Raw genomic sequence first — 12188 nt, forward strand, 5'->3', positions numbered from 1 at the left:
TTTTGGGGGAATAATTCCCTAAAATGACCTTTTACGGCAAAAGTGCACTAATGTAGTCTTGTAGAGAGTATAATTCCCTACAACTTTCCCATATTACACTTTTTTGAATTTTTTTTTCAAATAACCGAGTTATCCAGTGGTTTCCTTTTTTAAAAGAGTTTTAGGGAAATATCTCCCTTAAATGATCTTTTATGACAAAAATGCCCTAATGTAGTCTTGTAGAGAATATAATTCCCTACACTTTTTCCTTATAACACTTTTTTCATATTTTTTCAAATAACGGAGTTATGCACTTGTTTCATTTTTTAAAACAGTTTTAGGGGAATAATTTCCTAAAATGACCTTTTATGGCAAAAGTGCCCTAATGTAGTCTTGTAGAGAGTATAATTCCCTACAACTTTCCCTTATTACAATTTTTTAATATTTTAAGACTGTTGCACTCAAAACAATAAAAAAAAAGAGTAAAAGAACCTTGATAGAGATTTATTTAACTTTATTATTTATTAAGAACATCAACATATCTCAAAAACAATAGAATGGTAAATATCGAAAATACAAACAGTCTTATCGAAAATAGGGACGTGTTTTGCAAATGATAAGTCGATAATTAGTTTACATTAACTGTATACTTTACAAGCAAATTAAAGCGATTACAAGACAACACGTGATTGGTATTTATAACAAATCACGTGCTTGTTTGACCGCAAACAGACCACAACAAAAATTCGAGATAAAACAAAAAAAACGAAAATATGAGGCAATAATTTCTGGATCGGTGTCAAAAATCTATAAATTCCCAGGACTCTGAAGTGTTAACTGAAAAATCGGGTGATGCAGGCGGATTTTTCCATCTAGTGCGCGATAGCACCCTAATTAAACTCTTTCAACACGTTATTTACCTTATTCGGCGTGTGAAAATGCTAAATCATCAGGTGGTTTCCAGCTGGAAGTGAAAGTGTGGACCTGAAAGAAGAAAATGGAAAACAAAAATTCCGTATCTCGTAAAAGCCACCGTAAGTTTAACGTTTATTTTGGTACACAATTTTATAAATATAGTTTTGTCTGTTGCAACTTAAAGTTCAAAGTGCTTTTAAATGTGGCAATTTCGGTTTTTGTGTTTTGCAACGTTGCCAGTTTGAAACGTGGTAAAGTAGTTGTTTTGAAAGTTTGGCAACGAGCTTGTCAAGTTAGGTCACGCCTCCTTGACTTATTAGACCACGCCAAGTGACTCTAATTTTTACACCAGTGAAATTTAATGAGGAATCCAAAAATGTGCTTAAAACTGTCATTTTGTCACTCCAAGTAAGTTTTACAAGCGATTTTGTTCCTGACTGTCCTTTCAAATTGTGTTTCTGGCATTTCAAATTTTGACACTGCTTTTCTTTCTGACTGTACCAAATTTTGTAGTGTTTTTTAGGTTATTGAATGGGAAATTTAATGCAGATTCCAAAAATGTGCTTAAAACTGTCATTTTCTCACTCCAAGAGGGTTTTACAAGCGATTTTGTCCCTGACTGTCCTTTAAAAATGTTTTTTAGCATTTCAAACTTTAACACTACTTTTCTTTCTGACTATACCAAATTTTGTAGTATTTTTCAGGTTATTGAATAGGAAATTTAATGAGGATTCCAAAAATGTGCTTAAAACTGTAATTTTCTCACTCCAAGTGGGTTTTACAAGCGATTTTGTCCCTGACTGTCCTTTAAAAATGTTTTTTAGCATTTCAAACTTTAACACTACTTTTCTTTCTGACTGTACCAAATTTTGTAGTGTTTTTTAGGTTATCGAATGGGAAATTTAATGAGGATTCCAAAAATGTGCTTAAAACTGTCATTTTGTCACTCCAAGTGTGTTTTTTCAGCGATCTTGTTCCTTACTGTCCTTTCAAATTGTGTTTCTAGCATTTCAAACTTTGCCACCGCTTTTCTTTCTGACTGTATCAAATTTTGTAGTGTTTTTAAGGTTATTGAATAGGAAATTTAATGAGGATTCCAAAAATGTGCTTAAAACTGTCATTTTGTCACTCCCAGTGTGTTTTTTCAGCGATCTTGTTCCTTACTGTCCTTTCAAATTGTATTTCTGGCATTTCAAACTTTGACACTGCTTTTTTATGTCTGTACCAAATTTTGTAGTGTTTTTTAGGTTATCGAATGGGAAATTTAATGAGGATTCCAAAAATGTGCTTAAAACTGTCATTTTGTCACTCCAAGTGTGTTTTTTCAGCGATCTTGTTCCTGACTGTCCTTTCAAACTGTGTTTCTAGCATTTCAAACTTTGCCACTGCTTTTCTTTCTGACTATCAAATTTTGTAATGTTTTTTAGGTTATCGAATGTGAAATTTAATGGAGATTCCAAAAATGTGCTTAAAACTGTCATTTTGTCACTCCAAGTGGGTTTTACAAGCGATTTTGTCCCTGACTGTCTTTTGAAACTGTGTTTCTGGCATTTCAATCTTTGACACTGCGTTTCTTTCTGACTATACCAAATTTTGTAGTCTTTTTTAGGTTATCCAATGGGAAATTTAATGAGGAATCCAAAAATGTGCTTAAAACTGTCATTTTGTCACTCCAAGTAAGTTTTACAAGCGATTTTGTTCCTGACTGTCCTTTCAAATTGTGTTTCTGGCATTTCAAACTTTGACACTGCTTTTCTTTCTGACTGTACCAAATTTTGTAGTGTTTTTTAGGTTATTGAATGGGAAATTTAATGCAGATTCCAAAAATGTGCTTAAAACTGTCATTTTCTCACTCCAAGAGGGTTTTACAAGCGATTTTGTCCCTGACTGTCCTTTAAAAATGTTTTTTAGCATTTCAAACTTTAACACTACTTTTCTTTCTGACTATACCAAATTTTGTAGTATTTTTCAGGTTATTGAATAGGAAATTTAATGAGGATTCCAAAAATGTGCTTAAAACTGTAATTTTCTCACTCCAAGTGGGTTTTACAAGCGATTTTGTCCCTGACTGTCCTTTAAAAATGTTTTTTAGCATTTCAAACTTTAACACTACTTTTCTTTCTGACTGTACCAAATTTTATAGTTTTTTTCAGGTTATTGAATAGGAAATAAAGAGGATTCCAAAAATGTGCTTAAAACTGTCATTTTGTCACCCCAAGTGTGTTTTACAAGCGATTTTGTCCTTGACTGTCCTTTCAAACTGTGTTTTTAGCATTTCAAACTTTGACACTGCTTTTCTTTCTGACTGTACCAAATTTTGCAGTGTTTTTTGGGTTTTTGAATGGGAAAATTAATGAGGATTCCAAAAATGTGCTTAAAACTGTAATTTTCTCACTCCAAGTGGGTTTTACAAGCGATTTTGTCCCTGACTGTCCTTTAAAAATGTTTTTTAGCATTTCAAACTTTAACACTACTTTTCTTTCTGACTGTACCAAATTTTGTAGTTTTTTTCAGGTTATTGAATAGGAAATAAAGAGGATTCCAAAAATGTGCTTAAAACTGTCATTTTGTCACCCCAAGTGTGTTTTACAAGCGATTTTGTCCTTGACTGTCGCTTCAAACTGTGTTTCTGACATTTCAAACTTGGACACTGCTTTTTTATGACTGTACCAAATTCTGCAGTATTTTTTTAGGTTTTTGAATGGCAAATTTAATAGTGATTCCAAAAATGTGCTTAAAACTATCATTTTGTCACTTCAAGTGGGTTTTACAAGCGATTTTGTCCCTGATTGTCCTTTCAAATTGTGTTTCTGGCATTTCAAACTTTGACACTGCTTTTATTTCTGACTATACCAAATTTTGTAGTGTTTTTTAGGTTATCGAATGGGAAATTTAATGAGGAATCCAAAAATGTGCTTAAAACTGTAATTTTGTCACTTCAAGTGGGTTTTACAAGCATTTTTGTGCCTGACTGTCCTTTCAAACTGTGTTTCTAGCATTTCAAACTTTGCCACTGCTTTTCTTTCTGACTGTATCAAATTTTGTAGTGTTTTTTAGGTCATTGAATAGGAAATTTAATGGTGATTCCAAAAATGTGCTTAAAACTGTCATTTTGTCACTCCAAGTGGGTTTTACAAGCGATTTTGTCCCTGACTGTCCTTTAAAAATGTTTTTTGGCATTTCAAACTTTAACACTACTTTTCTTTCTGACTGTACCAAATTTTGGTAGTGTTTTTCAAGTTATTGAATAGGAAATTTAATGAGGAATCCAAAAATGTGCTTAAAACTGTCATTTTGTCACCCCAAGTGTGTTTTACAAGCGATTTTGTCCTTGACTGTCGCTTCAAACTGTGTTTCTGACATTTCAAACTTGGACACTGCTTTTTTATGACTGTACCAAATTCTGTAGTATTTTTTTAGGTTTTTGAATGGCAAATTTAATAGTGATTCCAAAAATGTGCTTAAAACTATCATTTTGTCACTTCAAGTGGGTTTTACAAGCGATTTTGTCCCTGATTGTCCTTTCAAATTGTGTTTCTGGCATTTCAAACTTTGACACTGCTTTTATTTCTGACTATACCAAATTTTGTAGTGTTTTTTAGGTTATCGAATGGGAAATTTAATGAGGAATCCAAAAATGTGCTTAAAACTGTAATTTTGTCACTTCAAGTGGGTTTTACAAGCATTTTTGTGCCTGACTGTCCTTTCAAACTGTGTTTCTAGCATTTCAAACTTTGCCACTGCTTTTCTTTCTGACTGTATCAAATTTTGTAGTGTTTTTTAGGTCATTGAATAGGAAATTTAATGGTGATTCCAAAAATGTGCTTAAAACTGTCATTTTGTCACTCCAAGTGGGTTTTACAAGCGATTTTGTCCCTGACTGTCCTTTAAAAATGTTTTTTGGCATTTCAAACTTTAACACTACTTTTCTTTCTGACTGTACCAAATTTTGGTAGTGTTTTTCAGGTTATTGAATAGGAAATTTAATGAGGAATCCAAAAATGTGCTTAAAACTGTCATTTTGTCACTCCAAGTGTGTTTTTTCAGCGATCTTGTTCCTGACTGTCCTTTCAAATTGTGTTTCTGGAATTTCAAACTTTGACACTGCTTTTCTTTCTGACTGTACAAAATTTTGTAGTGTTTTTTAGGTTATTGAATGGGAAATTTAATGGAGATTCCAAAAATGTGCTTAAAACTGTAATTTTGTTACTTCAAGTGGGTTTTACAAGAATTTTTGTCCCTGACTGTCCTTTCAAACTGTGTTTTTAGCATTTCAAACTTTGACACTGCTTTTATTTCTGACTGTACCAAATTTTGTAGTGTTTTTTAGGTTATTGAATGGGAAATTTAATGGAGATTCCAAAAATGTGCTTAAAACTGTCATTTTCTCACTTCAAGTGGATTTTACAAGCGATTTTGTCCCTGACTGTCCCTTAAAAATGTTTTTTGACATTTCAAACTTTAACACTACTTTTCTTTCTGACTGTACCAAATTTTTTAACGTTGTTTCAGGTTATTGAATAGAAAATTTAATGAGGATTCCAAAAATGTGCTTAAAACTGTCATTTTGTCACCCCAAAAGTGTTTTACAAGCGACTTTGTCCTTGACTGTCGCTTCAAACTGTGTTTCTGACATTTCAAACTTTGACACTGCTTTTTTATGACTGTACCAAATTCTGTAGTATTTTTTTAGGTTTTTGAATGGGAAATTTAATGAGGATTCCAAAAATGTGCTTAAAACTGTCATTTTGTCTCCCCAAGTGAATTTTACAAGCGATTTTGTCCCTGACTGTCTTTTGAAACTGTGTTTCTGGCATTTCAAACTTTGACACTGCTTTTCTTTCTGACTGTACCAAATTTTGTAGGGTTTTTTTCAAATTATTGGATAGGAAATTTAATGAGGATTCCAAAAATGTGCTTAAAACTGTCATTTTGTCACCCCAAGTGTGTTTTACAAGCGATTTTGTCCTTGACTGTCGCTTAAAACTGTGTTTCTGACATTTCAAACTTTGACACTGCTTTTTTTATGACTGTATCAAATTCTGTAGTATTTTTTTTGGGTTATTGAATGGGAAATTTAATGGTGATTCGAAAAATGTGCTTAAAACTGTCATTTTGTCACTCCAAGTGGGTTTTACAAGCGATTTTGTCCCTGACTGTCCTTTCAAATTGTGTTTCTGGCATTTCAAATTTTGACACTGCTTTTCTTTCTGACTATACCAAATTTTGTAGTATTTTTTTGGTTATCGAATGGGAATATCCAAAAATGTGCTTAAAACTGTCATTTTTTCACTCCAAGTGTGTTTTTTCAGCGATTTTGCCCCTGTCTGTCCTTTGTGTTTCTGCCATTTCAAACCTTGACCACTCTGTATAATGCAATTAAAGGGCAAACACTAGTACCAATTATCATAAGTACACAAGCAAATCTTGTACTTCAAACCACTTTATCTACTTATATCATATATAAATAGTACGTGTGCCAAAATTTTTCAAAAAAATTAACCTTAAAACCTGGTACTCCTGGTACACTATGGTACCCACTTTGGGCTAAACTGTGTAAAAAAATGAAGCCTGTAACTTAAAAACTGATGTTATGGTAAATTTTTAAAGCTTATAAAACCCAACAAAAAATAGCAGCAAATAGGTACAAAAAAAAACGAAAAAAGCCAAAAAAAACTGTCAAATGACGTATTTTTTCATAAATCGTTCACATTAATATTGGTTGCTTTTATTATTAACAAAAAGCAAAATTCCTAGCAATCCAGACTACTGTGTTATAAAACATTTTAATGTCGTTAGAGTTCAAATTTGCTTCAAACTATTTACTAGCCTAATGAGATTTACCGTAAGCATTGAAAGTCACGGCAAGCTGAGAAACACCTTATTGACTAGCTTTTTTATTAAATGAATGATAAAAATCCTTTACGTTGTCTTTGCGTTCAAAAGCACTATTTCAAATAAGACTCCCTTTTTCGTAACTCTACTTGTTTCTGAGATACTGAATGAACAATTTTTTCTTTACAAAATAATGTCAAAATTTCAAATCACCATATCTCGCTAAGTTTTTGGTCTACGACAACCACCAACCACTCAAAATGTAGCATAAAATCTAGTCTTTGTAACCATAACCTTGAAATTGTTCAAAGTCTTTAGTAATGTATGGGCCGTTTCCAAATTCAAAACCATAACATTTTGGGACACTCTGTATAGTATAAACTTAATCTGAGCTCATTCAAACTTGTAGGTTTGGGTTAACAAGGTTTTTGGAGTATTTTTGTATTCTTGCACTTTTTTTGTAACTCTACTTGTTTCTGAGATACTGAATAAAACATAGTTTAGTGTCAAAAATGATTTTTTCTTTACAAAATGGTGTCAAAATTCAAATCACTATATCTCGCTTAGTTTTTGCTCTACGACAACCACCAACCACTCAAAATGTAGCTTACAGTGTAGTCTTTGTAACCGTGACCTTGAAATTTTTCAAAATCTTAAGTAATGTACAGGGTGTATACAATTTAAAACCATAAAATTTTGGAGCACTCTGTATAGTATAAACTGTATTTATAAGCCTTCAAACTTCTGGGGTTAGATTGAGGAAGCTTTTTTGAGTAATTTTCTACTATTGCACTTTTTTTCGTAACTTTAGTTGATTTTGAGATATTAATAGAAACTTTTCAAGGCATTTTTTTTTTTCAAAATTAAGTCAAAATTTCAAATTACCATATCTCGCTTAGTTTTTGGTCTACGACAACCATCAACCACTCAAAATGTAGCTTACAGTGTAGTCTTTGTAACCGTGACCTTGAAATTGTTCAAAATCTTAAGTAATGTACAGGGTGTATACAATTTAAAACCATAAAATTTTGGAACACTCTGTATAGTATAAACTGTATTTATAAGCCTTCAAACTGTTGGGGTTAAATTGAGGAAGCTTTTTTGAGTAATTTTCTACTATTGCACTTTTTGCATAACTTTACTCTATTTTGAGATATTGATGGAAACTTGTCAAGACATTTTTTTTTCAAAATTAAGTCAAAATTTGGAATCACTGTATCTCGCTTAGTTTTTGGTCTACGACAACCATCAACCACTCAAAATGTAGCTTACAGTGTAGTCTTTGTAACCGTGACCTTGAAACTGTTCAAAATCTTAAGTAATGTATAGGGTGTGTACAAATTTAAAACCGTAACATTTTGGGACACTCTGTATAGTATAAACTTTATCTGAGCTGGTTCAAATTTGTAGAGTTGAATTTGACAAGGTTTTTCGAGTATTTTTGTATTCTTGCACTTTTTTTGTAACTCTACTTGTTTCTGAGATACTGAATAAAAAATAGTTTAGTGTCAAAAGTGATTTTTTCTTTACAAAATAATGTCAAAATTTCAAATCACCACATCTCGCTTAGTTTTTGGTCTACGACAACCATCAACCACTCAAAATGTAGCTTACAGTGTAGTCTTTGTAACCGTGGCCTTGAAACTGTTCAAAATCTTAAGTAATGCACAGGGTGTATACAATTTAAAACCATAAAATTTTGGAACACTCTGTATAGTATAAACTGTATTTATAAGCCTTCAAACTTCTGGGGTTAAATTGAGGAAGCTTTTTTGAGTAATTTTCTACTATTGCACTTTTTGCATAACTTTAGTCGATTTTGAGATATTGATGGAAACTTGTCAAGACATTTTTTTTTTCAAAATTAAGTCAAAATTTGGAATCACTGTATCTCGCTTAGTTTTTGGTCTACGGCAACCATCAACCACTCAAAATGTAGCTTACAATCCAGTCTTTGTAACCGTGGCCCTGAAATTGTTCAAAGTCTTTAGTAATATATAGGGTGTGTCCAAATTCAAAACCATAACATTTTGGGACACTGTGTATAGTATAAACTTTTTCTCAGCGCATTCAAACTTGTAGGGTTGGGTTAACAAGATTTTTGGAGTATTTTTGTATTCTTGCCCTTTTTTTGTAACTCTACTTGTTTCTGAGATACTGAATAAAACATAGTTTAGTGTCAAAAATGATTTTTTCTTCACAAAATGATGTCAAAATTTCAAATCACTATATCTCGCTTGGTTTTTGGTCTACGACAACCACCAACCACTCAAAATGTAGCTTACAGTGTAGTATTTGTAACCGTGGCCTTGAAATTTTTCAAAATCTTAAGTAATGTACAGGGTGTATACAATTTAAAACCATAAAATTTTGGAACACTCTGTATAGTATAAACTGTATTTATAAGCCTTCAAACTTCTGGGGTTAGATTGAGGAAGCTTTTTTGAGTAATTTTCTGCTATTGCACTTTTTTCGTAACTTTACTCGATTTTGAGATATTGATGGAAACTTGTCAAGACATTTTTTTTTCAAAATTAAGTCAAAATTTGGAATTACTGTATCTCGCTTAGTTTTTGGTCTACGACAACCATCAACCACTCAAAATGTAGCTTACAATCCAGTCTTTGTAACCGTGGCCCTGAAATTGTTCAAAGTCTTTAGTAATATATAGGGTGTGTCCAAATTCAAAACCATAACATTTTGGGACACTCTGTATAGTATAAACTTAATCTGAGCTCATTCAAACTTGTAGGTTTGGGTTAACAAGATTTTTGGAACATTTTTGTATTCTTGCACTTTTTTTGTAACTCTACTTGTTTCTGAGATACTGAATAAAAAGTAGGTTAGTGTCAAAAATGATTTTTTCTTTACAAAATAATGTCAAAATTTCAAATCACCATATCTCGCTTAGTTTTTGGTCTACGAGAACCATCAACCACTCAAAATGTAGCTTAAAGTTTAAAATTGTTCAAAATCTTTAGTATAGGGTGTGTACATGTACATAAATATTTGAATCACTCTGTATAGTTTACAGTTTACTTAAGTACCTTCAATCTTGTGGGGTTAGGTTAACAAGGCTTTTTTGAGTATTTGTTTATTCCTGCATTTTTTTCGCAACTCTACCTTTTCTCCAGATATTAAAGAAAATGTAGTTTAGTGTCAAAAGTCAATTTTTCTTTGACAATTATGTACTGTACAGAAAGCGTACAGTTTTTCAGAGCTACAACTTAAAAAAAAAAAAATTGTACGAAACTGTTTTTAAACTGGTTTGCCAAATTTCGTTTTAGATTTACCATGTGGCTATTATTACATTACATTTTTGCAGTGTTTTGCCAAACTGAGAATAATTCTAATATAGTATGAAATGTTTTCAATGTTGCCAAATTGGCGTGCTTTAGTCAATAATATTGACATTTATACAGTTTTGCAAAACTGATAAAAGTCTGGTCAAAAGTGCACTTTTGACAACGGTAATTTCAGCTTAAGTTTAAACTAAATTATGTTGGTCACGTGACTGGTATTGACAGGTGTCTCCTGGTTTTACAATTTTTGCCATCGCCACTGTTTTAAATCGGAATTTGCACTTTTTTCCAGTTTCACTTCTTTTTGCTTTGCCTTTACAGTGTTGCCAGCTTGAATATAATAATTTTTACATCGATACATCGTCTTTAAAAACTGATTTTACGGTAATTTCCACATTCTTCAGTCAAATTAAAGCTTTAGAAGACTATTTAACAGCCTTTTTGATTTTCTGAACCTTTTCATGTAGTTCAAATTCTGACAAAGTCAATTTTGAAACTTCTGATGCCAAATTAATTTCCTTAAGTCTTTTTAACTGTCATCCTGATAATTTTCAATGTAAATCAAAGCATTTTAGGTCAATTTTGAGGCTTCTTAAGTCAAATTAAAGCTTCAGAGAACTATTTAACAGCCTTTTTGACTTTCTGAACGTTTTCATGGAGTTTAAAGTCTGAGAAAGTCAATTTTGAAACTTCTGATGCCAAATTAAGTTTCTTAAGTCTTTTTAATTGTCATCCTGATCATTTTTAATGAGAATCAAAGCATTTTAGGTCAATTTTGAGGCTTCTTAAGTCAAATTAAAGCTTCAGAGAACTATTTAACAGCCTTTTTGACTTTCTGAACCTTTTCATGTAGTTCAAACTCTGACAAAGTCAATTTTGAAACTTCTGATGCCAAATTAATTTCCTTAAGTCTTTTTAATTGTCATCCTGATCATTTTTAATGTGAATCAAAGCATTTTAGGTCAATTTTGAGGCTTCTTCAGTCAAATTAAAGCTTCAGAGAACTATTTAACAGCCTTTTTGACTTTCTGAACGTTTTCATGTAGTTTAAAGTCTGACAATGTCAATTTTGAAACTTCTGATGCCAAATTAAGTTCCTTAAGTCTTTTTAGCTGTCATCCTGATCATTTTCAATGTGAATCAAAGCATTTTAGGTCAATTTTGAAGCTTCTTAAGTCAAATTAAAGCTTTAGAGAACTATTTAACAGCCTTTTTGATTTTCTGAACGTTTTCATGTAGTTGAAACCCTGACAAAGCCAATTTTGAAACTTCTGATGCCAAATTAATTTCCTTAAATCTTTTAGCTGTCATCCTGATCATTTTCAATGTGAATCGAAGCATTTTAAATCAATTTTGAATGCTTCTTAAGTAAAATTAAAGCTTCAGAGAACTATTTAACAGCCTATTTGACTTTCTGAACGTATTCATGTAGTTGAAACTCTGAAAAAGTCAATTTTGAAACTTCTGATGCCAAATTAAGTTTCTTAAGTCTTTTTAATTGTCATCCTGATCATTTTTAATGTGAATCAAAGCATTTTAAGTTAATTTTGAGGCTTCTTTAGTCAAATTAATGCTTCAGAGAACTATTTAACAGCCTTTTTGACTTTCTGAACCTTTTCATGAAGTTTAAAGTCTGAGAAAGTCAATTTTGAAACTTCTGATGCCAAATTAAGTTTCTTAAGTCTTTTTAATTGTCATCCTGATCATTTTTAATGAGAATCAAAGCATTTTAGGTCAATTTTGAGGCTTCTTAAGTCAAATTAAAGCTTCAGAGAACTATTTAACAGCCTTTTTGACTTTCTGAACCTTTTCATGTAGTTCAAACTCTGACAAAGTCAATTTTGAAACTTCTGATGCCAAATTAATTTCCTTAAGTCTTTTTAATTGTCATCCTGATCATTTTTAATGTGAATCAAAGCATTTTAGGTCAATTTTGAGGCTTCTTCAGTCAAATTAAAGCTTCAGAGAACTATTTAACAGCCTTTTTGATTTTCTGAACCTTTTCATGTGGTTTAAAGTCAATTTTGAAACTTCTGATGCCAAATTAATCTCCTTATGTCTTTTTAATTGTCATCCTGATCGTTTTCAATGTGAATCAAAGCATTTTAGGTGAATTTGGAAGCTTCTTAAGTCAAATTAAAGCTTCAGAGAACTATT

The 12188-nt window shown here is 31.7% G+C and overlaps 1 protein-coding gene across 2 annotated transcripts in view; it reads left to right on the forward strand.

Moving 5' to 3' along the window:
* The first annotated feature begins 668 nt into the window (after window positions 1–668).
* The window catches only part of NaPi-T (Na[+]-dependent inorganic phosphate cotransporter), a 30211-nt gene continuing 18691 nt past the window's right edge, over window positions 669–12188 (forward strand). Inside the window, exon 1 of one of the 2 annotated variants that reach the window (XM_081991578.1) lies at window positions 669–1013. In XM_081991578.1, coding sequence (XP_081847704.1) covers window positions 977–1013 — 37 coding nt within the window. In that variant the 5' untranslated portion in view covers window positions 669–976. The remainder of the gene's footprint in view (window positions 1014–12188) is intronic. The other variant, XM_081991579.1, reaches the window with a different exon arrangement.

Source organism: Ips typographus, linkage group LG13 (genome assembly GCF_016097725.1).
Source record: "Ips typographus isolate SLU linkage group LG13, UJ_Ityp_2.0, whole genome shotgun sequence".
Taxonomy (NCBI): Eukaryota; Metazoa; Arthropoda; class Insecta; order Coleoptera; family Curculionidae; genus Ips; species Ips typographus.